The following is a 27,886-nucleotide window of genomic DNA, read 5'->3' as shown; positions in this document are numbered from 1 at the left end:
CAAAGGCCTCAAGGACCAGGAGTCTCACGGGAGGGGGAGGGGCAGCCCGCTTCCTTCTTGCTGGAACCCACTGACCACATGTCCCCCATTAATACCCCAATTAACTGCTAACTCATCAACTCACTTCCTGGTCTCAGCTCAGTTGACTCCCAACCTATGCACTCATTTATTCATTTGACAAACATCATTCATGCTGAGCCCTCAAGAGGTTTCAGCTCTGGCCAGTTTCTCCAGAAGCACTCAGTCTTGGGAGAAGACAGAGCAAGGGACAGGCTGCTGGAAGGCTTCCTGGAGAAGAAGGCATTAGAATTGGGGCTTCAACATCTGAGTAGAAGTTTGCCAAGAATTTCTAAAACCTGCCTTTCTAAGCTTCTAGCCTCCGCCAAAAATTCAGAGCTCTCCTCATGTCCAGTCATGCCTCCATGCTGCAGGGGGAGGTGAGGCGGGTTTCCTAGGGGAGGGGACGCTGAGTCTGGGGCTTGGAGGATGAGCTGACATGGTGGGCAGAAATGAATGCCTTGCAGATTCCAGGCAGGAGTCATAGCAGGAGCAAAGGTCCTGCAGCTTGAGAAAGCCTGGCTGGCCGGGACTGCATGGTTAGGAGTGGAATGGCTGGAGTGAAGAGGTTAAGCAGAGGAACTGAACTGGTAGCATGGGCAGGGGACAGGCGACACAGGCCCTGGAAACCAGGCTGAGGAGTAGGGCTTTATTCCCAGGGCCAAGGCAGGTGAGTGAGCAGAGGCAGGCCACTGGGTCAAAAGATCTCTCTGGAGTGAGCCTGGGGTCTGGAGATGGGCAACTCTGTGAGGTGCCTGAAGTCCCAGAGGGAGAGGGGGGCCTGAGTCAGATCCCCGAGAGATAGTGAGATAGAGGAGGGAAGGTGGGGTGGGAAGGGTCTCAGCCTCACTGTGTCCTGGCATCCGACAGACTAGCTTCAAATTTTTTCCAGTCCCTGGCTCACTGTCTGACCTTAACTGCTCTGAGCCTCAGTTTTCACATCTGTAAAATGAGATAAATGTTAAGAGCCTTCTCCTGGACTCTGGGAGGTTAGAATCTATTCCCTCATGCTTTCCCCTCTCCTCAAACTCTGCCTCTTTCTAGTTCCAAACTCAGAGGGATGGTTAAAGGTTTTGAACAAAGACTTTGAGGAAGGGCTGCAAATTGTTCTTCAATAACCCAAAGATACTCACTCCTAGTAAGAAAACAGCAAATTACAACAACTCAGAGATACTGTTTGGTTCCACCTATCAGATTGGCAGAAATTCAAAAGTGTGATAACACTCAGTGCTGGCCAGGCTGTGGGGAAACAGGCAACCCCACTCATTGTGGGGGGAGCATCTGTAGCTCAGCCCGATGGTAGGCACACTGTCAGGGGAATTAGGAACGCAAGTGCTCCCTGATCCAGCGTCCCACTACTGGGACCCTCTTGAATATTTGCATGTTTACAAAATGACAGGGGCAGGAAGTGATGAGTAGATAAACTAACTGTAGTTTATCCATACAATGCATATCATTCAGCCCTTAAAAATGAATGAAGCTCTGATAAATGCTACCTCGTGGATGAACCTTGACAACATCATGCTGAGTGAATAAAGCCAGACACAAAAGACCACAGAGTGTACGATTTCACTGATATGAAATGTTCAGAACAGGCAAATCCACAGAGACAGTATGTTAGTGGTCATCAGGGGCTGAGGGTGGGTGCAGAATGACTGCTCATAGGGAAGGGGTTTGGGGTGACCATCATTTGGGGTGATGGAAATGTTCTGGAACTAGATAGGGTGATGGCTGCACAACACTAAGAATGTACTAAAACTTACTGAATTTTCACTTTAAAATGGCTAAGATAGTCAATTTTATGTTAAGTATACTTGGCATACTCACACACAAAAGTCAGAGAGCTACAGAATGGTTTGTCGCAGCATTGTTTGCTTTAAGAAAAAAATTGGAAACCACCTAAGGGATTGATTAGATCAGTCACAGTTCATCTTGCCTGGGAGGTGCCACAGAATCATGCAAATGAAATTACAGATCTCTATGAAAAAATAAGGAAAGGCTCATTTATTTCCTCCACAAACCTTTATTAAGCTCCTATGTGTGCCAGGCAATGGTGGTCTAAGAGCTGCAGACACAGCCAGGAACAAAACACAAATTCCCAGTTCCCGTGGAGTTCTGGTAGCAATCCGGGAGACGGGCAACATGCAGAATCTATCAGGAAACTAGGTAACAGGTGGAAGGGAAAATAAAAGTCGGGAAGCATGCAGGGAGGGTGGCAACTTTTTAATGGGTTTGATCAAGTGGGCCCTTATTGCAAAGAAGAAGGGGCTTATTGAGTAAGGAGGTGGGGGAAAGGCATTCAGGGGGTGGGACAGCTGGTGCAAAGGCCCTGAGGTGAGAGCAGGCCTGAGAGCAGATGTCTCCAAACTGGAGGAAAAAAAAAAAAGCTTCCTGTAACTGAAACTGTCAATGAAACAGGAAAAACAAATACCCCGGGGTTAGGGTTAGCTCTTAGTGGTAGATGGATGGGAGGGAGAACTTCCCCATATATGTTTTTCTATTTTTTTCCTTTAGAATCCTATCATGTCAGCTGAATTGCAAATCCCAGTCAACACAGTCAATGGAAACATTGAAATCAGCCAAGAAGAGGGGCACGATATAGCTCAGTGGTAGAGTGCATGCTTAGCATGCATGAGGTGCTGGGTTCAATCCCCAGTACCTCCATTAAAATAAATAAATAAACCTCTTTATCTGCCCCCTTAAAAAAAAAAAAAAGTTAAAAAAAAAAATCAACCAAGAAGCACACACAAGAACTCAGGCTTTTAGGACAAGAGGAACAGAGGGGTGCCCTGGGTGTGGGTGGATTCCAGCACTGAGGCCTCTTAGAATAGGAGGAAATGAGGAAATGAAGTGAAGAAAATGAGGAATTAAAGTGTCAGGCGCTCAGGCTGGGGTGGGAGGGGTGGGGTCTGGCAGGCTTGGGACCTGAGACCGTGGGTTTTGGAGGTGGGTCTGGGGGGGACCTAGGGTCTGGGCCTTCCTGTGCAGCTGGCACAGGTCACCGCCAGGCTGTGGGAAGAAAGGTGAAGAAAGGTAGCTCCTGGGTCTGCTGCCTTCCCCTCACTCCCCAGCTGAGAGGAGCCAGAAGCTTCTGGAGGGCACACATTCATACTTCCTCTCCTGCCCACTTGATATACACTGAGCCTCGGCCTGAGACAGGCCCAAGTCTCAGGCAAGGCCAGCCTGTCAGCACCAAGACCTCTGGAGAGCCTCAGAGACACCTAGAGATCTTCAGAAACTCCTAGAGATGCCCAGAAAAACCCAGAGATTCCCAAGACCCCAGAGATACCCACAAAACTTTAGAAATACTTAGAGTCCTTCAGGAACTCCCAGAGATACCCAGAAACCCTCAGAGACACCCAGAGACCATCAGAGATACTTTGAGACCTTCAGAAACCCCCAGAGATACCCAGAAAAACTCAAACATCCCCAAGACCCCAGAGATACCTAGAAAAATTCAGAGATTCCCCCCCAAAGACAAAGACAGAGATGCACAGAGTTCCCTCTGACTCAGTAACCTCTGACCTCTCCCTGTACCCATCCTGGCCTGAGTGATGCCTTAGCCTGCCCCCAGGAGCCCCTAGTCTGGGGAGATGGAGCAGAGCCAAGGGTTTGCCCTCCCCCTCATCCCCCTCCAGTCCTGTCCCGGGGCTGCCACACTTCTCCGGAATCTGCCCCCTCTCTCTACCTCTGAGCCTCCCCAGGGCCAGGCCTCCAAATCTCTGGCCCCAGCCTTTTCCTGCCATTCCTATCTCCGTGTGACAGCCTTCAAACAACTGACACCCCCAACCCCTAGCCTGAGTCTCACTACTCTTAGAGTCCAGTCTTACCCCGGGAGGGTGGAGGGCAGGGTGCTAGGCAGCCCGACACAGCAGCAGAGGCCGATCCCAGGGCCTGGGGATCCTGAGACCTCTGAGAGGTTCTGGAGCTGGTAGGTGGGGACCAGAGACATGTGTGATGCCTGAGGGTCAGGCTCAGGTGGCCAAGCTGACTTAGGCGCAAACCCGGAACACGAGCAGACTCGGGTGACTGCAGACCTCCAGGCATTAATTCTGCAAACAGTGACTGAGGTCCACCGAGCCACTTCATTGCTGTGTGACCTGGGGCCAGTACCTTAAACTCTCTCTGTCTCAGCTTCCTCCTTTATAAAATGAGGACAGTAAAAACCACTGTGCAAAGTGGCTGTGAAGGGCTGGGAGACAAACATGAATGTGAGCATGTGTCTGGTGTTGGGAACCTGTGTGACCAATACACCAGCTGAGTGTCCCAAGGCAAAGGACGGGTAGATGGTCCATCCCGCACAAAAATCGAATTCAGAAGGTAAAGCTTGAGTTTTAATGAAATGAAAAGACCTCATTTGTGGTCAAACGGCTTTGTTGATCACAGTATAGTAAAATTCTAGAAGACACTGAATGCCTTTGGGACGGGGATGGACAAACAAAATTTGGCACTGAGGCAGCTGTGGTCGTCACGCTCCACCTGCCAGATCTGCATTAATTTGCTGAGGCTGCTCTGGTCATGGGAGGCCATGTTGCTGGTCGAGACAGCTCTCCTGGGAGCAGCCCCGACCACAGACGGAAGGAGAGTTGATTAGAAACACCTCAGCTCCCTCCTGCCTCAGACAGAACATGCTCCACGCTTGCTCCCTGAGGGACCCCTGGGAACCCAGCCCAGTGAAGCCTGCCAGTTGGTGCCCCCCGCAGGCCTCCGTCTCTCTCCTCACCCGGACCAAGGCTTTCTTCCAAATAACTATGCTCTTGAAGACCGGTCTCCGGGTCTACTTTTAGGGGACTCGAAATTCAGATAGGTAGAGGAATATAAGGGAATACTAACAGTTAGATTTTTTAAATATTTTAAGTAATTATAAATAGCAGTGAGGGGAGGGTATAGCTCAGTGGTACAGGCAGGCTTAGCATGCCCAGCATGCCGGAGGTCCTGGGTTCAATCCCCAGTACCTCCTTTAAAAACAAACAAGTAAATAAACCTAAATTATCTCCCCTACCAAAAAAAAAAAAAAATCTAAAAAGAAAAAATAAGAACTAGGCTCTTCAAACAAAAACAAAACTAAATAAAAAAGAAAAGAAAAAAGAAACAAAAAAGAAAAAACCAGTGGCCAAGCACTGGCTATTTAAGTAGCATTAAGTGATGTCATCTTCACCATAGCTCCTTGAGGTAAGAACTGTCATTATCCCCCATTTTACACACGAGGAAACTGAGGCATGGTGTGCCCAAGGCTCTACAGCAACAAAGGGTCAGCCTTGAACCCGTGTGGTTGACCTTTAGGCTACACTTGCTCAGACAAGATGCATTTGCCTGCATCTACCTGGAAGGGTGGGTGTGCAAAGCCGTTGCATGGCCCACAATGACTGTCTGTCGCTTCCAGATGCGTGAGTTTAGACTTGACTTCGTAATAGTGACTGCCTGGGGGTGGTGGCTGAGAAGGTTATTTAGTTTTATTTGCTAGGTTTATTTATTTTAAATTTTTGGTCAGATTTCATTCGTTCCAAAAATACTTACTGAGCACCTACTGGATGCAGCAAAACTCCCGCCCTTAGAGAGCTGACATTCCAAGGGGGGAGATGCGATGACTTATAAATTATCACATTTTTTAAAGGAGGTTAGGAAATAATTGTGCTAGGGCAGAAAAGTTAAACAGATTTCTGGGGACTTGGGGGAAAAGACAGGGCGGTTTGCAGTTTGGGGAAAGGTTAGTCCAAGAAGGTCTCTCAAAGGAAGAAAAAGACAAAAAAGGGAAAACATGTGCAGGTAAGAGAGCAAAGTGAGAACGAGTTTTTTGGGGAGAGGAGTGGGAAAGCTGGGTGATTTTTTTCTGTATTTTTCTTCTTTTTGCCATTAAATAATTCAGTACATAAATACGTAAACATATATTTGGAAGCCTACTTGAGGGTGTGGATAAGATCAAGAGAGGTGGACTAGATTCCAAGCCTGAAACTTGGGGTCTCAAGAGCCACTCCAAAGGGGCGCTAAGGAGGGGTCGGCTAGGACTCTCAGCAGTTGGACTTGCAAGTCTCTGCTGTCCTCGTGTGGCCATGCTCGGAATTGCATGTACTGGTGGCTTGGCAGAGGCAGAAAATTGGTCCTTCTCTCTTCTGATCCCTAGACTCCACCTGGGCCACACCGGGTGGGTGTGAGGAAGTCATGACTGTCTGTGTCGCCCTCAGGCTGGGACCCCTGAGGGCACTAGAGGCCTCACACCCCATCCCAGAGGAGACATTGGTCTTTTTTTTAAAAACATTTTTAATTGAGTTATAGTCATTCTACAATATTGTGTCAAATTCCAGTGTAGTGCACAATTTTTCAGTTATGCATGAACATATTATACATTCATTGTCACATTCTCTTTCGCTGTGAGCTACCACAAGATACTGTATATATTTCCCTGTGCTACAGAGGACAATCTTGTTTATCCATTCTACATTTTGAGACATTGGTCATTTTTAACTCATTCATTCAGCAACAGGTAAAATTTATTAAGCCCCTACCGTGTGTCAGACTTGTTCTGAATACTAAGGACACAGCACTGAACAAAATATTCGAATTCCCTATTCTCATAGAACTCATGGATTACTGGAGACATGGGAAATCAACGTGCAAAAACAAGATTTTCGGGAAAATCCAACAGTGCAATGTGACCCAGATGGTTGGAGAGTCTCTCCGAGGGAAGAAAAGACTCCTCCCCTTGTGCCGCCCCGGGAGCTTAAGGCCTTAGGTTGCCATGGAAACTCCTTCCTCCAACACAAGAAGAGAGGTAGAGCTCCAGAGAGAGGTGAGGGAGGGGCGTTGCCAGCACACCCCAACGGGGGACCCTGTGCCCCAACTCTCGGGGCAAGTAGCTTCCCCAGCTCTGAGCCTGTTTTACCTGCAGAACTTTATCTGCAGCTGCTGTAGGCTTCTCCCTCCGCCATCTCTTCCTTCCCTACTCTTGAGGTTTCCACAAAATGCCTCCAATTTCCCAGAGTGAGTATCCCAGACACAGAGAGGGAGCTGGGGGCATTCCACTGGACGGGATGCGGCTTCTGGATCGCCCATGTGACCCCGTAGGTGCTTCTCTGAGCCTCAGTTTCCCCCTTCTGTAACATGAGGAGAAGAAAGGCTACCTCTCTCATGAGGCTGATGGGAGGTTTTTAAGAGCTGATCAGAGCTGGGTGCACTAAGCTCTAATTATTAGCTTGACTCAGGAGTTCAAGTACAGGGTGGCAGGGCCAGGGTTTTGATTTGTGGGTTGTGGCGCCACGGAAGGTGCTGGAAGCGGTGAGTGTCAGGAGCTTTGTGGAGCACGGCGAGGGGTGTGGGGGGCGGCGGCGAGTGTGTGTGTGTGTGTGTGTGTGTGTGTGTGTGTGTGTGTGTGTGTGTGTGTGTGTTCCGGGGGCTGTAGGTCCTCCACCCAGTGTGTGTGTGGGCGAGGGTGTGTGTGTGTTTGTCTTTTCCGGGGGCTGTAGGTCCTCCACCCAGTCTTCCGGCGTCCCTTCTCTCGCCTGGAGTTCATCAAGACTCTGAGAGCCTGGGGGCTGAGGTTCAATAAGCCCCCGCCCCCGCTCAGGGCCTGAGAGCTGGACCGGCACAGCCAGGGTTCAAACCCAGGCCCCGGTCCTCCATCTGGGAAATTAGTTCCGCCGCCAGGTGATTGGTCTTGCGGTATAGTCCCCATTTCGCAAACCTGCGACTCCAAGAGGTTGCTGGCTCTCCAAGGAGTCCAGCCGATCCGAATGGCCCTCCCCGCTCCCCCCACCCCCCGCTCCTTCATCCCTCCAGGGGTTCTTGCTCCTCCCACCAAGTCTAGGCTGGAATCTCCACCCGTACCCCAGCCTGCCCCGGTGCTCACCAGCTGCTGTGGCTTCTTCCCTCCCGGTGTTGTTTGGGTTTTAATTTTTGTGTTGCAGTTAGAAAATTACCCATAATTACAGCTTCTAAGAGGCAATGTCTCAAGGCGCAGACCCTGCTCCCAGCTGTGGCCGCCTCCCACGCAGTGCTAGGGAGGGGCTGCCGGGGTCTCCCGCCTGGATCCAGGCCCCTCCCAAAGTCCCCACCCCTTAATGGAGGGACTCAAGTAACATATTCATGGACACCCCCACCTTTGTGTCTGCCGGGAGGGAGGATCTAAAGGGAGGATCTAAAGGGAGGCCGACGCTGCCAACAGATTACTTGAGGCACTATTTTATCGTAACAGTGTCAAGTCCAACCAAGGCTAGTGCAGAACCAGTAATCTGGCAGAGATGGCCAGGGAAGGCGAGGAGGCAGCGGGAGGGAGATATGGAGGAGAAGAAAGGGGGGGGGGGCGGAGGAGGAAAGGGAGGGAGAGGAGGAGAAAGAGATGGTGGGTGGGGGAGAAGAACGAAGACTGCAGCCAAAGGCCGAAGAGCCAGACTAGGCCAGACCAGGAACCAGAGAAAGAGCGCTCCAGGCTGCAGGAACATACAGTGCAAAGGCCGGGAGGTGGGCCTGTGAAGGATGGACCTGAAGAATGCAAGGACTGGAAGAGCATCAGTGAGGGGAGGGATGGCCCCTCCTCCAGGTGGGCCGCATGCCCGACCAGGAGAGCGGTCTTCGGGCTCCCGCAGGCACGGACTCCAACCCCGCGGGGCTTGGGTTTGCTGGCGTCGGTGGCTGCAGTCCCCGCGCAGCCACACGGGGGCGACCGGGAGCCAGCAAAGGGGCCTCAGGTCTATGGTCCAGTCTCGAGCCTGAGCTCTCCTCGACGGCCCACTCCGTCTCTTAAACCAATTCCCGGGCCTGCCCTGTCCCAGGACCCCTGTCTACCTGGCCCTCTTCCCAGGTCAAGCTCCCTGCCTCCTCCACGCCATCCCGATCTACCCGATAGCCCTATGGAGCTTCTTAAAATTCGAATGCAGATCCTGTCCCTCGCAGCTACACACCCTCCCGTTGCTCCCTATTCCTTTCAAAACAAATCCCAACCTGTCTCTGCCGGGAGTGGCCCGGCCCCTCTGCTCCAATCACATGGCCCTCTTCTCTCTGCCTCCAATACCTTCACCGTGTGCCCACCTTAGAGCCTTTGCACGCGCCTTGACTGCAATCTGAACATTTTTTTTCCAGATCTTTTGGATCCACCTCCTCCCCTTCTTAAAAAAAAAAAATTCCTTTCCCCTCATGCTCCTCCCTCGCATGGGTGGCGGGGAAGGGGGCCCTTCTATGGTTCTGCTATTGCAGGGCGTGCGCCCTGGTTGGATGTGCGCGGGGCTCAGCTTCCCGGACGCCGTGTGGGGCCCAGAGCTCGCTTTTCTCGGACTTTTCCGCTGGCGCCCAGGCTGTGTTTTGAAGATCCGTCCCGGTTACCATGAGAACCGCGCTGGTCGCCCCCGCCGCCTCGCCTCCTGCTTGGCAGCTCGTGGGACCGCGGGCGCCTCCGCCTCCCTCCCTCCCTCCCTCCCACCCTTCCTTCCTCCCTCTCTCTCCCTCCCTCCCCCGCCTTCCAACCCAGCGGTCGCCCAGTTCTCTTCACCAGGGACACCCCCCCCCGCTAGCACGTGGCACTCCCTGAAACTGTCCTACTGACTCGTCAGCTTTTGACCGTCCGCCTTCCTCGTCAGACCCTTAGCTCCACAAGCAATAGCAACGTGACCTGGCTGGGGCCACAGGGCCGGCACACAGCAGGAGCTCAATAAATGTTTGTGGGTAGAATGAAGACACATCGACTCAAGGAACCGCGGTTCAGAGAGGGCGAGGGACCTGCCCAGGGCACACAGAATCCTGGGGAGCCACAGAGCATTAGGCAATAAATGGGGCACCTGGGGTGATGGGGAGAGCGTCCGTGGGACCCGGGAGTCACAGCAGTCACCAGTATACTGTGTGACTTGGGTGAGTCACACCCTCTCTGTGCTGGGCTGGGAGTAGGTGCTGGAGAACGGTGATGGGAACGGGTATTACAATGAGGGTGTCCTTGACGCCCACGCACCGGTTGCCCCTAGGGCATTGAGCAGTCGCCTGCTAGACGCCAGACATTAGCCGGCCGGCCACGCCCCCATTTGCGCGCAGCGAGGGCCCCTCCTCCGCGCGGGCCGGGGCCCCGGGAGGCCTGCGGGAGAGGAAGCTGGGGGAGGGGGTGGCCGGCTGGACAGGAAGTGGGAAGGGCTGGCGTTCCCCTCCAACCCCCGGCCCGGGCCCCTCGGGATGGGGGCGGGGCTGGGGCCGCTTGGCCCTTCCCTTCCTCTTCGCCTGTCTGGAACCCCAGCGGTTCGCGACTTCCCGCCCGTCAGAAGGCTGCGGGGGGGAGGGTATTGGGAGGACTTCTAAGAGGAAAGCATGATGGGGGGGTCGGCGGGCAGCGGGAGGGGCGCTCGGATGGAGACACACACGACACGGGAAATCTGAGCGCACAACCACACAGCACAGATCCCAAGGGGCCAGCAATCCACCCACTCGCGGAGGCACACACACTAGTGCACAAAGCCTGACGCGGCGTCACTTGGCCCACCACAGCCGCCGCGGACGCACCACCACGGCTGCAGAGCCAGGGACGGTTGCCCGGACAGCGACGCGGTTCCTGCCAATTCCCCACGCACAACGACGCACACGTGCACTCAGACAGGAACCGCGTGTTTACACACACACACACACACACACACACACACACACACACCCGCGGTCGTATACGGCAAACAGAATACCTATGGCAAACAATCATAAAAGCATCCAGACCTAGAGTCACAACTGGACCGCCTCCCCTACTCGGCCCACACACAGCCAGCGCACACGGCACACGGGTGGCCAGGCACACAGGACTCCATCCCTCCCAGGTGCCCCTGCCCTGCGGGAGTCCTTGCCTCAGTGTTGGCCCCCACCTCCTCTGCACACCCCTTAGGGGGAGAAGAAGGGCTCCAGGTGGGAGAAGGAGGCACTCCCTGCACCCGACTCCTGTAGGGGGGTAATTAAAGGTGGAATGCATCCCTTTTACAGCTGGCAACTGTAGGCTGAGAGGCGGAGCCAGCGGGAGTGACCCAGTCAGTAAACAATAGTCACCTAGCACTTACTATTGACACGAGGTGTGACTGTGGGGCAGTGCAGAGTGGCTCCCAGGGTGTGGTCTGGGTACCCCAGGAGCTTTTGGTCTGTGCAGTCTTTGTGTTGCATGTGACTCTGTGACACTGAGTCATCTGTGGTTCGGTGAGACCCCAGGTCCCTGTGAGGAGCCCTCCGGAGTTTGCGACCGTGTGCCCAGGGTGACCGCTAGCAGCTTCGTGGGCTCTTCCCACAGCTGTTGGAAGCTGTGGCACAGCCGTGCCGATGCATGTCTTTTGCGGCTGTGTGCCTACATGAATGTAGTCTGTTTTCAATATTCTGTAACAACCATTATTTGAGCTCTGTTTATCTACGTGTATGACAGTGTGTCCCTGGGCGGGTGTGTGTGTGTGTGTGTGTGTGCGTGTGTGTGCTGGGTGTAGGTAGCTCTGCGGGGTGATACACCAAGTGTGACTGCCTGTAGCTTTATGGGGCTATCAGTAGTTGTTCCAGTAACTGTGAGGATTTATGTGTGTAAAGTCATGTGTCGGAGTGTGTAGCCGCAACTAAGTGTGGCTGCGTTCTTGGGTGTACAATGTGGGTGGCTTCTTCTGTCTGGATAGAGTGTGTGTCTAGCCGTGATCAGCTGAGCCCTGCTGTGTACCCCCGGGTGGCTGTCCCCACTAGTGCCCCACGCCTCCTCCCTCCGCGGCGGGCACTGCGCGTGCGCGCCCGGCCCACGGTCCCGGCGGCGGGACCCACCCGCGCTCCAGCCATCGCCCCTTTAAGAGCGGCGCCCGCGGGCGACGGGGAGGCGGCGGGCGGGGGCGCGCGCGGCGGGAGGAGGGGGCGCGCGCTTCCCGGAACAGCTCGCGCTGAACGAAGAGAGGAAGAAAATAAAACCCGCAGCCAGAGCCAAAGCTGGAGCTGCCGCCGCCGCCGTCTCGGCCGTCTGGAGCTCCCCCGCGCGGACGAAGCCCGCGATGCCCGTGCGGGGCTCGGGGCCGTGAGGCCCCGGGCGCCGGGTAGCTATGGCGACCGGGAGCGCAGCCCGCGGTGCCGCCTGACAGGTGTGGGCCCCGGCGGCGGCGGCGGCTTGGAGCAGCATGTACGCCAAGGGGGGCAAGGGCTCGGCTGTGCCCTCCGATAGCCAGGCACGCGAGAAGTGAGTCGGCGGACCGGGACCGCGGGAGCCGGGGGCGGGGCTGGGGGATCGCGCCGCTTCCGTGGGCCCCGGCACCGCTCGGGGCACGTGGGTACGGGGTGCAGGGCTTTCGGGGCCGGAGCGCGTTCAGGGGGTCGCGAGGTTTGAGGGGGCGCGCGGGACCCAAGGGGCGCGAGGGGTCTCGAGATACGTAGGGGTGCGTACGACCCAAGAGGTGTGAGGGGCTTAAAAGGGACGCGAGATTTGAGGGGACGCGCGAGATTCAAGAGGTCGTGAGAGTTGAAAGGACACAGGAGACCCGACAGGCGCGAGATTCGCGGGCGCGCGCGAGATCCGATCGGGACTAGAGGGTAGTGAGACCTCCTCGAGGGTGGAGAATTGGATCCCTGTGCGCGCGGGGTCTGGATTCCTACTGCTTTCCCCATTCTCCAGGGAAGTTTCCGGGGCAGTCGAGACTGGTCGCTCTGAGACCCCCACTCTTCGGGAAGAGCTTGAGAGACTAGGGTAGGGCTTGAGGGGCGCCCCCACCCAACAAGGCCACCTGTCCAGCCTGGGCTGGGACAGGTGGGTGAAGCCCCTGGGAAAGCTGCAAGGCTTACAAACCCGAAGCCCCCATTTGTTCTTGGCGTGACCCTGGGCCGTGGGTGGCAGGTGCTCTCAGGCTGGTAGAGGGACAGGTACCTCCCAGACTCTGCGCTGAGGGGCTGAGGGGGATCAGAGCTTTTGGAGGTGGGGAGGCGGCCTTAAGCTGGGCTGCTGTGCTTGCCTTTGATACTGCCAGTTACCTGCTCTGTGGCTTTGGTGAGGGAGCGTCCCCTCCCCCAAGCTCACTTTCCTTTCCTGAGAAGTGCAGACATAATATAATAGTGCTATCTCTTAGGTTTGGGGGGGCATTTGAAAGGTGCTAGGAGCTGTGACTGTCTCACAGCAAGGGCACTCAAAGGTTTGCAGTATTGTTACAGTGCCAGAGAGAACGGAAGGCTTGCCATGGCTGATGGCCAATGGCTGAGTCGCAAGATCCTAGTAGTCGCGTCACCTAGGGTGGCCTAGGGTGGGAACCCAGCTTCTGGAGCAGCGAGGAGGCTGGGTCATAAAGGAGAGGTCCCATGATGAGTCTCCTTGAGGACCAGAGCAGGAGGAAGGAGCTGAACATCTGGGCAGTGAAGAGGATCTCTGGACATGGGCGTCAGCCCCCTTCTCCTGTCCTGCCTTTTCTGCCTGGGCTGATATTGGGAGCCCCCTCTACACAAGGATAAGTGTCCATCTTCTACTCAGCCTTGGGGTAATTTTGGCGAAGAAGTTCTTGTGGCCGGAAGACGCTAGACAGATGACTGCGCCTCCAGGCCTCTCTTGTCTGTCTGCACAGTTATGAGGTTGGACTCCATTTCCAAGCACCATGAAGCAGGAAGACTTTTTGAAGCTGACACTTGCCTCCTGCCAGGTTGGAAGCAGGGGGTGTCTGGCATGGCCACCCCACTCCTGGGGATCCTTGCCTGTCCCCGACCATCCTTGTACTCTGGCTGCTGGGGTTTTGGGTCTACCACTCCCCCAGTGGGAATTGTTCACTTGGTCAGATATATGCTGGGCTGTGTTCTGGGTTGGGAAGCCAGGCCCTGGCCCTCAAGAAGCCCACATCCTAGCAGGGAGGCAAGGGAGTTATGCAGCAAGCCAATGGAAAGATCTTGAGATGTGCTATGAAGAAGGGAAAGGGTGTCAGTGAGGTGTGAGGAAGATGTCAGTTGTGCAGAGACCTGGAGGAAAAGCAGGTGGCTGAGGGCACAGCAAGTGCAAAGGCCCTGGGGTAAGGCCAGGCCAAAGAGCTGGGGCTGGTTCCCCAGGTCAGGGCACGACCTGTGGGCTAGAGAAGCTTGTGTTCAAAAGTGTCCTCCACCTCCTTTGTGGAGTGGGGCTTACTGGGGGTCGGGCGGGGGTAGAGGGCCAGGGGACCTGGGTAGGGGGTGTGCAGGCACAGCTATCTGGGAGAGAGCTAAAGATGGCAGCTTAAGTGGTGGCTGTGAAGATAAGGGAGGGACTAACAGGTTTGAGCTGGGATGGTGGGGTTTGGAGTTGGGTTTCAATCCCACTGGACAATCCAGGAGAGATTTTGATCTTTTGAACCTGGCCTCGTCTCTCAGCCAGGGCTATAAGAGGGGGTTATTTGAATTCCTGGCCCCCTTACGCCATCATACCCTTACTCCCTAGCCTGCCCAGCAGAGATTCTTGGAGGTCGCTGGGATCTACAGAAGTACCGCACATGGAGGCTTAAGGTCCCATTATATCACCTGTTCTCCAGTCCCATCTTTGGTCAGAGCCATCATACACTTATCCATTTCTTATAGAGGGTCCCATTTAAGCACTGATTTGGAGGTGAAGTTCTGCTGCTAAAGAAAGTTGGGAAACACCAGATGGTAACATCCATTTCCCTGATGGGGATGCTGGGCCCCAGGAGAAGGGGCCTGCTGAAGTCTCAGGCTCTAGGGCACAGGAAAGCTCTCAGAAGCTTGGGGCTGATCCACGGGAGAGGTGGGCTGCTTGCTTTGCGCCTCAGCTTCCTCATCTGAAGTGTGGACAACTGGCATGGCAGGATTCTCACAAGGACTGGCTGAGAGGCTGCAGGTAGCACACCCCTCACAGGCAGCCACCAACGGAGCCACTTTCTGTCTCTGGGCCTTGGTTTCCTCCTCTGTGAAACGGGGTGAAGGGGGTTCCACTACTTGGGTCCTCGACTCTTGAACTGCTTGTCCTCCCCAATCTCACCCTGCTGCCTTCTGCCCTTCCCCTCCTTCCTTCTTGGGCCCCTGTCCTGTGCCCCGTCGTGGGGGTTCCCCATCTCAACACTAGTCTGTTCCAGAAATGGACTGAGTGCCTGCTGGGTGCACGGATAATGGGTCCCTTCCCTCGGGGGGCTCACAGCAAGCAGTGGTGAGTGCAGAGTCCAGGGAGCACAATGCAGGTGTGACAGAGTGGTTGAGGGGGATGCTGGGGTCTGAGGGGGCTGCCTGCAGGATGATACAGCTTCTCCCCCTGTAAATAATGCAACACTCCAACCTACGGGGAAGCCGTGAGAGCACTTCCCACTCAGAACTAACTAGCACGTGCATTTGGTCATTGGTTTCAGGTCTTTTTAAATAAGGGGATGAAAGTGACAGGGACAGTTGAAGGCCCTTTTTTCCCCTTTGCATCTCTTCCCCCTTCAGCCCCAGAGGCTCCGAAATCGGGGTGGGGGGGGGATCTAAACATTTGCTTTGTGTGTGTGTATATCCTTGAACACTTTAAGTGGTGCCATTTGGGTTTAGAATAGTTCTAGAAATGACAATCATGGTCAGTGTCACTGGGCACCTTGTGTTTATCCCCCCGAGATTAGTTCTGATTTGGGTACATCACCTCAGGGGTTTATTCATTAGCCTGGCAGGCAAGGGAATCACCCTGTGTCGGTCCCATCCCTGTCTGGGCTTTCAGATGTGGCCATGGGCATCCTTGTTGCGGGAGTTGGTGTGGGTAAGAGGTTCTTAAGGGGTCCCTGAACTGAGTCCTGGAGGCTGAGCAGAGCCAGCAGACATAGGGGAGCCTCCTGGCAAGGTCTCCAGGAAGCTTCTGGGGAGGGAGCGGGAGGAGCAGGAAGGCTGGGGTGGAATTTGTGAGTAGGGGTCGTTACTTTGGCTGCTGGGTGGGAGAAGGGCTGTAAGGAGACTGCCAGGAAGCCAGTGATGAGGGTGGCCACCACCCTGTCTCTTAAGAGCTGAAGGCCTGGCCATGAGGGTGGCAGAGGGGAGGGAGGACATGTGTGGGCTGGGGAGTCCCTTTGGGGGCATCGGTGTGACCTGGTGATGGATTAAGACGGGGTGGAGGGGGTGAGGGGGTGACACAAGGCCTTGAATAGAGGGCATCTCCCAGCCCCTAGCAGCATGTGCCTCCAGGGGCTTTAAGAGGGAGGGGGGAGCTGGGAGGGGAGCACCTGATACTGTAATTCTTGATAATGATTTTTGATACGATAGTGCTGCATTTTAGCCCAGGAGACTTCAGCACCCCATTAAGTCGCTGCTTCCCTGTGCAGCTGCAGCCCCGTCTGCACCTCTTCCCCTTGAGCACTCCAGGTCTGGGCACAGCCCTATCCTCCAGGTCACCTTCTGGAGGGAGGGCCTCCCAGGGCCGCCCTATGCCCCCTTCCGTCTCCTGCCTTCTTGAAGCAGAAGCCTGCCCCTCTGATGGGTGGGCTCTTCATTCTGCAGGCCATTTGCTGACCAGGGCCCGGGGTGGGGCTAGGATTTGGATCCAGGGCCCAGGCCCTTCCCCATAACCCAGCTCAGGGTCTGGACAATGACCTCCAATCTAGATGCCCTCCCTCAGTGGGGGGCCCTGGAGGTCCCAAAACAACCTGATCAAATGTCCAGGCTTAGAAACTTTTCACCGAAAACAAACTGCTCACAATTCTCTGACACTCGATCCTAATAAAAATTTAAGTACCAAAATGTAAGAGAAAACAAGCAAAACTGAAAACCTACTCTGGCTTTTCTTTGCTTTTGGGTTACAACCCCAATCTTTAACATCAGGATAGTAAGTGCTGACTTCCCTCTGTGCTTCCTGGACATCCCAGGAGGGGGTCCAGGGTTGGTTGGTTCATCCTTCAGTGTGGCTGGGGGCCCAGGATGCCCAGCTCTGTGTAAGCTCAGGAGTTTGACGAAGTCCCCACCCTCCCAAAGCTACATCCAGAGGGCTGCAGGTGATAAGCAGAGACTTGTGTCAGATGGAGATAAATACGATGATGGGGGAGAATGGACTAGGGCTGGGGTTAGAAATGATAGGGACGCCTCTGACAGGTGACACTGGAGCCACGAGGGTCTCTAGCAGAAATGCCCTAGGTGGGGGAACCGCCTATGCAAAGGCCCTGGGGTGAAGGGGTAGAGAGTGGCTAAAGTGTGTGGAGGGGCACTGGAGGGTCTTGAGTGAGGAGTGCACGGTGGGGGTAGGGAGCCCAAGGGAGTATAGACTCCAGGGGTGGGAGAGGAAGCAGCTCCTGGAGGGGCCCTGTGGGAATCCAGGTAAGTGACGGTGGTGGCCTGGAACAGGGGTGTGGTGAGGAAGGCAGGGAGAAGGCTCAGAATCAGAGAGAGTGCTTTTTCCTTATGTTCCCCCCCCCCCCCTAAATTCAGTAAATGCAGTGATCTCAGGGGAACAGCTGGGTGGATCTTCACACATGCCCTGCACCTGTGTGAGTCCAGACCACCCAGGCTGGGGCGCAGGACGGGCAGGACAGGAAGAAGCTGGGGTGGGGCTGGGCCTTTAAGATATCAAGTGGACGGTGGATCCTAAGATCCTGGGTCCAGGAGCACCCTGTGGGCAGCTGTACAGTGTCAGTCATCAAAGTGGGAGGGGAGGCCACCCAGGGAGAGGGGAGGAGAGGGAGCAGGGCTAGAGGCGGTGGAGGGAAGAGAACGGGCAGGGGTGGGCTCCTGGACCTGCCTGTGGGTCTGAAGCCCGACAGTGGGACAGTCAAGGGTGAGAGGTGATGATGGAGAAGGACACGACGGCCTGGCAGCATAGAGCCTTTGGTGGACATAGTGGGATTCAATGTGTTCTTCAGGAGGCTCCCTGAGCCTTGAGAGCTTTCTGCCTGCCTTTGGAGTGGGAGCTGTCCAGAGTGCAGCCCCCTCATCCTCCCCCCACCCCATGCTCCTGCCCTTCCCTCTTGGGGCAGCATACCTGGATCCCCCCAGCTCAGTCTCCCTCCCTCTCTCCAGGCATCTCATCCCCTCAGCCTTTCCTGCTCCCTGCACTGTCCCCCCAGGTGGGCAGAGGCCAGCTGGACCTCTCTTAGCCTCTCTCTTTGCCTGAGGATAAGGTGGTGAGCAGGCTGGGCTGGTCAGGTAATTTTTGATAATGATCCTCTGGCCCTATTGGCTTTTCATGTTCATTGCTTCATACTTGCAAGGCACTTGTGAAGCCTCCAGAAAGGGAGGATTGGTTGCAGGAGTAAGCTGGACAGATGATTGTGGATGCTGGAGGTCAAGGAAGGCAACTGGGCTGGAAAGGGGAATGCTGGAGACCTCTGGGGTGCACTGTTGGGATCTGGGGGGGCCTGGGTTGGAGGCGCTGCTGAGAGGTGTGATGATGAGGTGGGAACCTTGGCCAGTCTTGGGGGGGGAACACTCAAAACTACGTGATCCCATGTATCCTACTCCTCTGCCCCATTTCTGTCCCTCCAGTGGCTGTCACAGCCCATGTGGTACAGTGTGAGCCATGGACGTACCTTGCCCTGGGATGGCTGTCCATGCTGACCCCCAGCCTCCCCCCTTGTCCTTCTGTAACAGCCACCACCTTCCAACCCACCACCACGCAACTTACCTTCTCCTTTGTATTGTTGCTTCTGTCTCTCCCTGTGAGAGGACCTCCAGGACAGGGTCTGTTATGCTCACTATTCAAGGAGGTGCTGGGTGAATGTTTGTTGAATGAATGAATGACTGGAGAGACAGATGAATGAAGGGAGGAAGAGGATCCAGGGCAAGGGCAGAACCCGTGGAAGGGGAGTGGCGGGGTTGGGGGAAGCGGGAGAAAAGGACTGGAACAGCCTGGGTGAGGTCTGACCTGGGGGTGGGGGTGGTCTGCTGAGGGGGGGCTGGGATGTGAGGGTTGAGCAGCTGAGCTGGGAAGGGCGGGGTGGGAAGGGCGGGAGAAAAGCAGGAGCGTGAGTCAAAGCAAGGTTATTTTAGGATGGAACCAGAGGCCAGCTGAGTGGGAAGGCATCTGGAAGGGCCTCCAGCTTTCACCAGAGTAGCCTCAGGCCAGACCTTGGGGGACCCCCAGTCTTGGATCCAGAACCCTCCAGCCCACCTGAGGCCTGGCTGGACAGTAGAAGGACCCTGGGATGCCTGGAGGGGCTGGTGGAGTGGGTGGATGGGGAATGGATGACCCCCCAGGGGCGGGAGTTGTCCCTTTGCTGGCTGGTATAGAAGACAGATGGGGAGGGGGTGGAGTGGAGTCTAAGGATGAAAAGGCCTGGAAAGCTGTGTGGATGGTCTAGCCTCCTTGTGTGGCCTGAGGATGGTGCTGCTGGTTGGAGGGTGGCTTGTGTTCTTCGGGTGGGCAGCAGCCAAGTTGGTGTGTCCGGTGGTACCAAGCACTGTGGGCATTTGGTCCACGGGGTGCCATAGCAGCTGAGTGGCACTGCTGGCCCTACCTCCACTTCCCCCAACTTCTCCTGGGGACCTGGTATGAGTAAGTCATAGCCTCACTGGTGGATGGGAACTGATCCTAAGGAAGAGGATGAGGTCTGGGGACACCTGGAGGACGAAGACCTTGGGTCAGAGGGACCCTTTCCTTTCTCGGCAGGGAGGCTGACAGTGTGCTGGGCCTGGCCACATGGCCCAGGGTGCCTGCTGGGAGACCCCACCCAGAGCACAATCTAGAGTGACACTCAGGGGCCCTTTCTCTAAGCAGAGGACCTCCCTGGGATCAAGGCTGCTCTGGGGTCTCAGCATTGGCAGGATGAAGTCAGGACTTGGTCCTTTGGGGGATGTTGAACTGAGCAGAATTTGGCCTGGAAATGGGGGATTGGGCACTGCTAGGAGTGCTGTCTAGAGCAGGGGCCTGCAGGCTGGGCGTTGATGGATGTGTAGGTGTTGACTGGGCTGAGCAACTGGTGAGGAGGCCATCTTTTCTGAGGGGCAAATGGGGGAAACTGGGGAATCAGGAGACCAATAGGGGGAAGCATGTGAGGCTGGAGGTAGGTCTGGAGAGCAGGTGCCTCCCTGGAAAGCCCCTCCCAAGGACCCTCAGAGAGGGGCTCTGGGGCTGCCCCAGGCCTCCTGAGAGCCTGAGCCAGCCCCCCTCCCCTGCCTGCAGGTTGGCGCTGTACGTATATGAGTACCTGCTGCACGTCGGTGCCCAGAAGTCAGCCCAGACTTTTCTGTCCGAGGTAAGCTGGCCTGGCCAGGAAGGTCCCCCTCCCCACCAGCCAGCCTCTCCTCACCACCCACACCCTGGGATCCTCCCTACTCCATTTTTGTCAGGTCTCCAATGGTGGGGTCGGATTGTGCCCTGGAAACTGAGGGCTGGGGCGGGTCAGGGCCCGCAGGCTGGTGTTCTGGCATCTGTTCATCCATCCGAGGATCTGCCAGCCGCTTCTCTGCCCCTGGACTCCCCAAGTTGCTCCTGTCCTGGCTCCCTTGCTCTGACCTGCTGGTTTCCTGCCCCATTATTCCCTGGGCACCGAGCTGGGCTGAGGCTGCCTCTTGGGAGGGGAAGGGGTCAGACAGGGCCAGGCAGCGAGCCCCTCACCTTCCTTCCCTCTCCCCTGCAGATCCGATGGGAGAAGAACATTACGCTGGGGGAGCCTCCGGGCTTCCTGCATTCCTGGTGGTGGTGCGTGTGAGGCTGGTGCGGGCGGGCCACGGAGTGGGGCTGGGTGGGGGCGAGTGGGGAAACCATCGTCCCCCCCTGCCGCCCACAGCGTGTTCTGGGACTTGTACTGTGCAGCGCCCGACCGCAGAGAGGCATGCGAGCACTCGAGTGAAGCCAAGGCCTTCCAGGACTATGTGAGTCCCCACCCCAGGGACTGGGACCAGGGCTCCTAGGCCTGGGTGGGGGGCCTGTGGCCTTGGGAGGCTGCCTGGCCTGAAGCTGGCTTGGGCGGGCAGGTCAGCCTGGCTGTGGGGTCCCTCTGCTCCTCATTTGGTCCAGGGTTACTCACAGAGTGGGGGCATCTCCTTCTAGTGCATCCAGCTCCTGAGGGTCCCCAGAAACCTCAAGCCCTCCTGAGGTCAGCCCCTCCTTTGCTCCTCCTCACTGAACCCCATGTGGAACCGGGAAGACAGAACCCCAGCTCCTGCCTCCCTGTCTGCCCAGCTGTGTGTATGTGGGACCCAGCTGGGTGGCCACTACTGCTTGTCCCCTCCCACCCCAGCCTTTCTGAGCCTTCTGAGGTGGGAGCCTAGGCAGGGCTGGTGGGGGTTAGCTAACTGCCCATGCACCCGGGAGCACTTGGCAAACCTCCCAACCTTGCTTGGTGACTGGGGCTGCCGGCTTCACCTCTTTCCCTGCAGGCTGAGAGGGAGTCAGAGGCCTGTCTGGAGAGGAGGGTGGGTAACATGAGGGGGCAGGCAGCACCTAGTTGTCACGGGGGAGCAGATGGCAGGCCCCTGCCTTTATCCTCTTCGCCCTGGCCTGGGGGTTTTGGCCACCTGGCCCCAGAGAGGTCTCCAGCAGATGAGGGAGGGCTCGGGAGCCCTGGGCTGTGGGCCTGAGGGGGAAGCAGTGGCTCAGCTGGCTTCCGGGGGAGACCCCTCTGCCCTGCCCCCTCCTCCCTGTGCACCCACTCTCCTGCAGCTGGCGCCTTCACATCCTGAGTCATCCGCCCTGCTGTGCCCCTCTGGGCCTCCCAGGTCTCCGCTGTCCCCACCTCTCTCTCTCTGCAGTTGGCCAGGGTCCCACACCACTCACTGCCTCCCAGCAGAGAGGTCCCCCTGTGCAGGGGTGCACACCTCTACAGGGCCAGGGTGCAGCCGGATAAGTCTGGGGGTTCACCATGTCCCTGAAGACGCCCCATGCATGCTGTATGCTCGTTTATGGGAGCCGCCGAGGTCACTGCTGTTCGTCCCCATCGGGTCCCATTCTTCACGTTGCAGTCCCGCCAGAACTGGGGCCATAGATATGTCCGGAGCTGTGTCCGTGCGTGACTCCGCGTGGGCCCGGCTCTCCCCAGTCTAGCCCCAGCTCCTCGCTGCCCGTCTCCAGGGTCCCCTGGGCTCTGTTCCCTCTTCCGGGCTGCTGCAGTCCCCCCTTCCATCTCCGCCGCTGGCTTCGCCCCTCCCCTGCCCCAGCCAACTCCTCCAGGGAGCACAAACCGCGTCGTCTCCTTTGCTTTGCGGTCTCGCGCCGGAGTGAGCGCGCTTCCCGGGGGCGCGCGCTGGTTACCAGGGCTGCGGCGCAGCGTTAGGGGAAGGGGAGTGGCGCCCAGGCCCTGGGGTGGCAGGGTCTCTGTGTCCTCAGGCTGCAGCCGCTGCACGTTCTGCCCCGCCTCTGTGCTAACTGGGACTGGCAGGCGGGGTGAGGGGCGTCCTCCTCCCGCCCATGGTGGCGGGCTCCATCAGCGCCTCTGGGCTGGGGGCCGACCTCGGCGTCTCCAGGAAACTAAAGCGCACCCAGCCCGTTGTCTTGGCAACGCGGGGCCGGGCTGGCGCCTCTGGGTAGATGATTGACTTGGGGGGTCCAGCTTGGGCCACTTGCCCGGGAGGGTGGGCTGGCCTGCCCTGGATTAACCCTTAAAGGGTTGGGGAGCCGCAGGGGTGAGGGGTGCCTTATCTTCTCCCCGCCTCCACACCTCATGGTCGGGAGCCGGGCGCAGCTGCCCCCACCTCCGCCCTCCCTGACCAGGAAATGCTCTGGCGCCTGCTGTGGCTCAAAAAGGGGGGCTGCCCTCCTGCCCCCACCATGAGGCATGAGGTGGAGGAGGCTGGACAGGCCCAGAGCTCAGAGCTGATCCCCCTCCAGTCACTGAGGCAGACGCAGAACTGCTCTAGGCCGTCGGGCTGTGTTTGTGGGACAAGGTGAGGTGGAGGCCCGGCTCGGGTAACCCAGCAGTTTGGAGAGGGGCTGAGAGCTTTGTCCCTCCACACACAGGGTCACTTGGGCTTTCAAATGATTTGTGCTGGGCCCTGGGAGTGCTCCCACTGATACCCTCCCAGCTTGGGGCCAGGGCAGAAATCCTTTAGAGGCTGACCTTTGAGAAGGAGCAGGAAGGAAGGAGGGCAGGCTACGGCCCCCAAAGGGAGGGGTGTGTCTCCAGGGGCCCTGCTCTGACCCAGCCAAGGGGCCCCTTTCCTGTTCCTGTAGGGCAAGATGTGCTGTGTAACCATGGGAAAAGTGCCTAACCCCTCTGAGCCCAAGTGCCTGCAGTCCCACAAATTCCTGAGTGTCCCTGTGTGACACAGACAGGGGCAGTGACCCAGACAGACCATCCCCTTCCTCTTGGGGTCTGGCCTCGGAGGGGAAGGGGGGATGATGCACAGACAAGAGTCAAGGGACCCCAAGAAAAGTGCTCTCTCCACAGTGCCTGCAGTGTCTTCCCCTTCCCTATCCTTGGATGTGTCCCCTCTGCCCTGCAGACTAGATTCCCACCCACCCCCTTCCCCCTGCTCTGTGGGCCCCACAGGCAGACAAGCCTGGGACTTGGAACTGACCAGAGGAAGTGGCCTGTCAGCTGTCCCCATGCCAACTCTGGGCCTGCCACCAGCATCTCTGCCCTGGCAGATACAGGAACTCCCCTCTCAAGCACCCAGTTCTCCACTTTCATCTGAAAAGAGGTTGGGGGCTTGGAGACCCCACTCCAGAATTCTGTTTCCTTCCCTTCCCTACTGGAGGAGGAGGGGGAAGTGGTCTGCACAGTAGCTCCAAGGAAGAGCCCTCTGAGAGGGAGGTTCATCTTGAAGCTGCCTGTTGATTTTTTTTTTTTTTTGTCGGTTTATTTGAGGTGTCTTGGGGGCCCAGCTAAGCTGCCTCGCTAGCCAGGAGGACTTGGCTGGTTGGGATGGGCAGGGAATGGGGGACTGTGCCTCCACCCATCTGCAGTTAGATTCAGACCAAAAGAACAAGCCTGTGTTAGAAGGATGAGGCACACGCTGGAGTCCTGGGTGGATGGCATTTTCAGACCCCCAGAGTCCTCCGGCTGGGGACTTACTGGGGGCTGGTATCCCTGGCCTCCTCCCCGGGCTGTGGGCTCAGCAGTTCTGGGCTCTGACCACCTCCAGGGTCTCAGGTGCCACAGGAGGCAGAGCCCTTGCTGAAGGCCACCCAGCACATCTGGTTGCTAAACCTGGGTGGGGACAGGGGCAGAGGCTCTTCCCTCACCTAGAGCTCCTGCCACCCACCGCGCCCCTGGGACCCAGACATCCTCCCATAAGTAGAGATGGCTCGGGTTCCTCATTCCTTGGGGCCAGACTGCTTGGGGAGAGGAGACACAGGCAGGGAGTGACCTGACTTGGCTCTTGCCATCTCCCCAACCCCTGCAGAGTGCTGCAGCGGCTCCCAGCCCAGTGATGGGGAGCATGGCCCCCAATGATGCAATGGCATCAGGCCCCATGGCACCCGGCTTCTTCCAGGTACAACCAGAGCTGGGGTCCCTGTCCCCGACCTGGGTGGGCTTGTGTCCGTAGGGTGACAGGTGGGGGCTCTGCCAGGGTGAGTGGGTGTGCACATGCCAGCCTTGGTAGAACCAGCAAGGGAGGGGCTGCATGGCTGGGCCCTAGCGCAGGAGAGGGCAGGGTCTTTGTGCACTTGACCTGTGTGTGTCAGGGTGCCAGCAGCCGCAGAACGTGGCTCTCTGAGCCATGGGTCCTGCCCATGACCCTTCCCGACTCTGCCCTTAGGGCTGACCACACTTCCCACTCCAGCAGGGCTAGTTGGCCTACTCTCCTGCCTCCACGGTCTCCTGACCCCTCAGGCTCAGCAGAGCCACAGCAAACTGTGGAGCTTCGGGTGACCTCACTCTTCCCAACCCACGTGGTTCTGTCCTCCTAGGGCCCCCTGGGCTCCCAGCCTTCCCCCCACAACCCCAACACCCCTATGATAGGGCCTCACATTCAGGTAAGGACCTGTGATGTCCCTCCCCCTTGAACAGTCACTGCCCCACCCAGTCCCATTGCTGTCCCATGCTCCCACACACCCAGGTGCCAGCTGGCTGAGGTTTGCTGGCTGGCCCTGGAGCAAGGGGTATCCAGGCTAAGGGACTGGGCATAGCAGGAACTGGGTAGCTTTGGAGGGTGAGCAGGTGGGGGGAGGCGCTGATCCCTGGCCCACCTCTTCCAGCCCTTCATGTCGCCGCGGTTCCCAGGGGGCCCCCGGCCCACCCTGCGGATGCCAAGTCAGGTGAGAGAGGGATGAGGGGAGGGTGGGCAGGAGTTGGGCCGGAGTAGGGGCACCCACACTTAATGCTGCCACGTCCCCTCTGCAGCCTCCCGTGGGCCTCCCTGGCTCCCAGCCCCTCCTCCCTGGCGCCATGGACCCCTCCCCGCGTGCTCAGGGTGAGTAGGGAAGCTCTAGATGCTGTCCCCCCAAACCCATCAGGACCCCAGTTCCAGTTTCCTGCTGCCTCACTGCACAGGAACACCCCCCACCACCACAGTGCACGTTCACATGGGAATGGGCCCAGCCTGAGCCCTCCTTCTGTCCTCAGGGCACTCAAGCATGGGCCCACTGCAGAGGGTGACACCTCCACGGGGCATGACCAGCGTTGGGCCCCAGGTAAGAGCAGGGTCCAGGGGGAAGGGGAGCTTGAGGGGCTGCCCTCTCTTGGCCGTCACTCACGGCCCTTGTGCCTTCACAGAGCTACGGAGGTGGCATGCGGCCCCCACCCAACTCTCTTGCTGGCCCGGGTTTGCCCACCATGAGCATGTAAGGCCCTCAGGGACCCTTGGGGGTGTACCTACGTGAGCCATCACTCAGCTTCCTGGGCTGGGTATGCTGGGGCAGACCCAAAAGCCACCAACAGCCCCGGATATTGTTTACTCCACTCTTGGAAGGGGGGACTAAGGCTCAGAGGCCAGTGAGTGATGGGTTGGGATTTGAAGGCTGGCCTGGAATCCCTACGTGGTTACTTCTCAGCCAACATCTGCCCTAGGGGCATGGGGTTGGGGGGTGTACTGCCTGGCTTAAGACCCAGGGTCTACCACTGTCTCTTCCAGGGGACCCGGGGTGCGTGGCCCGTGGGCCAGCCCCAGTGGCAACTCGGTGAGTGTCGGGATGGGGTGGGTGGTTAGGAGAATGTGCTGTGGTATGGGGCAACTGCTCACAGCTGCTCCTCTCCCCAGATCCCCTACTCCTCCTCCTCCCCTGGCAGCTACTCGGTGAGTGAGGCCAACAGTGGGCAACTTGACCTGGGGGCAGGGATTGTGGGGTGGCAGATGGGGAGCCTTTCTCACCTTCTCTGTCTCCTTCTGTGTGCAGGGACCCCCAGGAGGAGGTGGGCCTCCTGGCACACCCATCATGCCCAGCCCTGGAGGTACGATGGTCTGGCCGGGCATAGGGAGGGGTGTTCTCTAATGAGGCCCCTTCACACCCCACCCCCTTCATGTGCCGCCCCAGACTCCACCAACTCCAGTGAGAACATGTACACCATCATGAACCCCATCGGGCCGGGGGCCGGCAGGGCTAATGTAAGTGGGGGCTTTCTGGGTGGGAGGCGATGACCCCTAGGGTGAGGGATGGGAGATGGTGGCCCTAGTCCCACGCTGCCCCTATGCCTACAGTTCCCTCTCGGCCCTGGTCCGGAGGGCCCCATGGCCGCCATGAGTGCGATGGAGCCTCACCATGTCAACGGATCCCTGGGTGAGTGGGTGTCCCTAGACGGACACCCCCCCCACCCCCACCCCCCACCCGCTGCTTCGCGAGCCGCGTGCGCCCCCTGGCGGCTTCCAGCCCCTCCGCCTGTGTGCCGTGCAGGCACTGGGGGCGCACCCTGAGCTCCCTGGGCATCCCAGTGACTTGGGCTGCGCTGGGAGGAGGAGGGTCCAGTAACGAAATAGTGGGGAGGCCAGACTGCCTGCACTGACCACCCCCCACCCTCAATCTGGGCCCTCCGCCCGGAACCCTCAGCGGCGTCCCAGTGGACTGGGCCAAGGGAGGGTGCGCGGCCTCGGGAAGGGGGTTGGTGTAGCCGGCTCCGTGGCGCCGGCGCGTCTGAGCCGCGTGTCCGCTTTCTGTCGGTCCGCAGGCTCGGGCGATCTGGACGGGTTGCCGAAGGTGAGGGGGCCGCCCTCCGGCGCGGGGCGGGGGGCGGGCCCGCGTGGAGAGGTCTAGTCCGGGTTGGGCGGCGGGGCGCTCCGCGCTCACGGCGGCCGCCCCCAGAGCTCCCCCGGCGCCGTGGCCGGCCTGAGCAACACCCCGGGCACCCCGCGGGACGACAGCGAGATGGCGGCCGCCGGGACCTTCCTGCACCCGTTCCCGAGCGAAAGCGTAAGCGACTGCGTCGACTCCCCCCCCGCGGCGGCGTCGGGCCGGAGGGGCCTGGCGGGCAGACCCCGGCGGGGCGGCCGGGGGGCCAGAGCAAGACCGTGACCGCGGCGGGCCAGGTGGGGGGGCGGCCGCGGCATCCTTCCCTTCCCCCTCTCTCCTCCTCGCGCCCACCCTATCTCACCGCCCCGCCCCTATCCCATCCCCAACCCTGGGACCCGCGGCCTCCCCACGCATTGCATTGCCACCCAATGCCACCCGACCCCTTTCCTTTCCATATCCACACTGCCCTGTTCCCCATTCCACCCCGGGGGGGCGGGTCCCAGCCTAGGCCGGAACTGAGCCGGCTCCGGGGCGCCACCCCCTCGTCTTTCCGCAGTACTCCCCCGGGATGACCATGAGCGTGTGATGGGGCCGCAGCCCCTTGCCCACTGCTGCCCTGGCTTCTGCCCAGCGCCTCTGCCCGGGGCTAAGGTCCAGGGGCTCGGGTAGTCCACAGGGTGAGGGTCTGAGGTCGCACCTCGGGCAACTGGACTCCTGGTCAAAGCTTGGATGGCTGGGAGGCCCCGCAAGAAGGACTCATTCATTTTATAAAAAACTCAAGGACCTCAGAGATGTTCTTTCCTGTATGGGCCCTTCCGGTTATTTCTGTTTTGTCCAGGGGGGCTCCTTGGGGACCTCCTTTCCTTTGGACAGCAGGGGTGGGCCCCATCAATAAACGTAACTTGATTTTGGTTTTTGGTATCTGGT

At 58.0% G+C, this 27,886-nt stretch overlaps 1 protein-coding gene across 6 annotated transcripts; it reads left to right on the top strand.

The window, feature by feature from the left end:
* The first annotated feature begins 11,827 nt into the window (after positions 1-11,827).
* SSBP4 (single stranded DNA binding protein 4) lies at positions 11,828-27,880 on the top strand. Of its 6 annotated transcripts, none has more exons than XM_074350400.1 (17): positions 11,834-12,196; positions 20,036-20,108; positions 20,493-20,554; positions 20,643-20,727; positions 24,199-24,288; positions 24,995-25,054; positions 25,140-25,209; positions 25,362-25,429; positions 25,512-25,579; positions 25,870-25,915; positions 25,996-26,031; positions 26,132-26,186; positions 26,270-26,340; positions 26,434-26,512; positions 26,898-26,926; positions 27,032-27,255; positions 27,516-27,880. In XM_074350400.1, exons 1-16 carry the CDS (start codon positions 12,138-12,140, stop codon positions 27,239-27,241), a joined length of 1,161 nt encoding a protein of 386 aa, XP_074206501.1. In that variant the 5' UTR covers positions 11,834-12,137; the 3' UTR covers positions 27,242-27,255; positions 27,516-27,880. The 6 variants fall into 6 exon arrangements, with proteins under 6 accessions (XP_074206503.1, XP_074206501.1, XP_074206500.1 ...); XM_074350401.1 differs by having other exon boundaries at positions 11,837-12,196; positions 27,032-27,139; XM_074350402.1 differs by having other exon boundaries at positions 11,828-12,196; positions 20,669-20,727; positions 27,032-27,880.
* The last annotated feature ends 6 nt before the right edge of the window (positions 27,881-27,886 follow it).

This window comes from Camelus bactrianus, chromosome 22 (assembly GCF_048773025.1).
Source record: "Camelus bactrianus isolate YW-2024 breed Bactrian camel chromosome 22, ASM4877302v1, whole genome shotgun sequence".
Classification (NCBI taxonomy): domain Eukaryota; kingdom Metazoa; phylum Chordata; class Mammalia; order Artiodactyla; family Camelidae; genus Camelus; species Camelus bactrianus.
This window is presented reverse-complemented; position numbering and strand designations above follow the sequence as displayed.

Bases quoted from the DNA above. Each gene is read 5' to 3' on its own strand.
- SSBP4 (XM_074350400.1), top strand. From the start codon at position 12,138: ATGTACGCCAAGGGGGGCAAGGGCTCGGCTGTGCCCTCCGATAGCCAG. The intron at 20,109-20,492 runs GTAAGCTGGCCT...TCTCCCCTGCAG, and splicing joins CCCAGACTTTTCTGTCCGAG to ATCCGATGGGAGAAGAACAT. The intron at 26,341-26,433 runs GTAAGTGGGGGC...CTATGCCTACAG, and splicing joins CGGGGGCCGGCAGGGCTAAT to TTCCCTCTCGGCCCTGGTCC.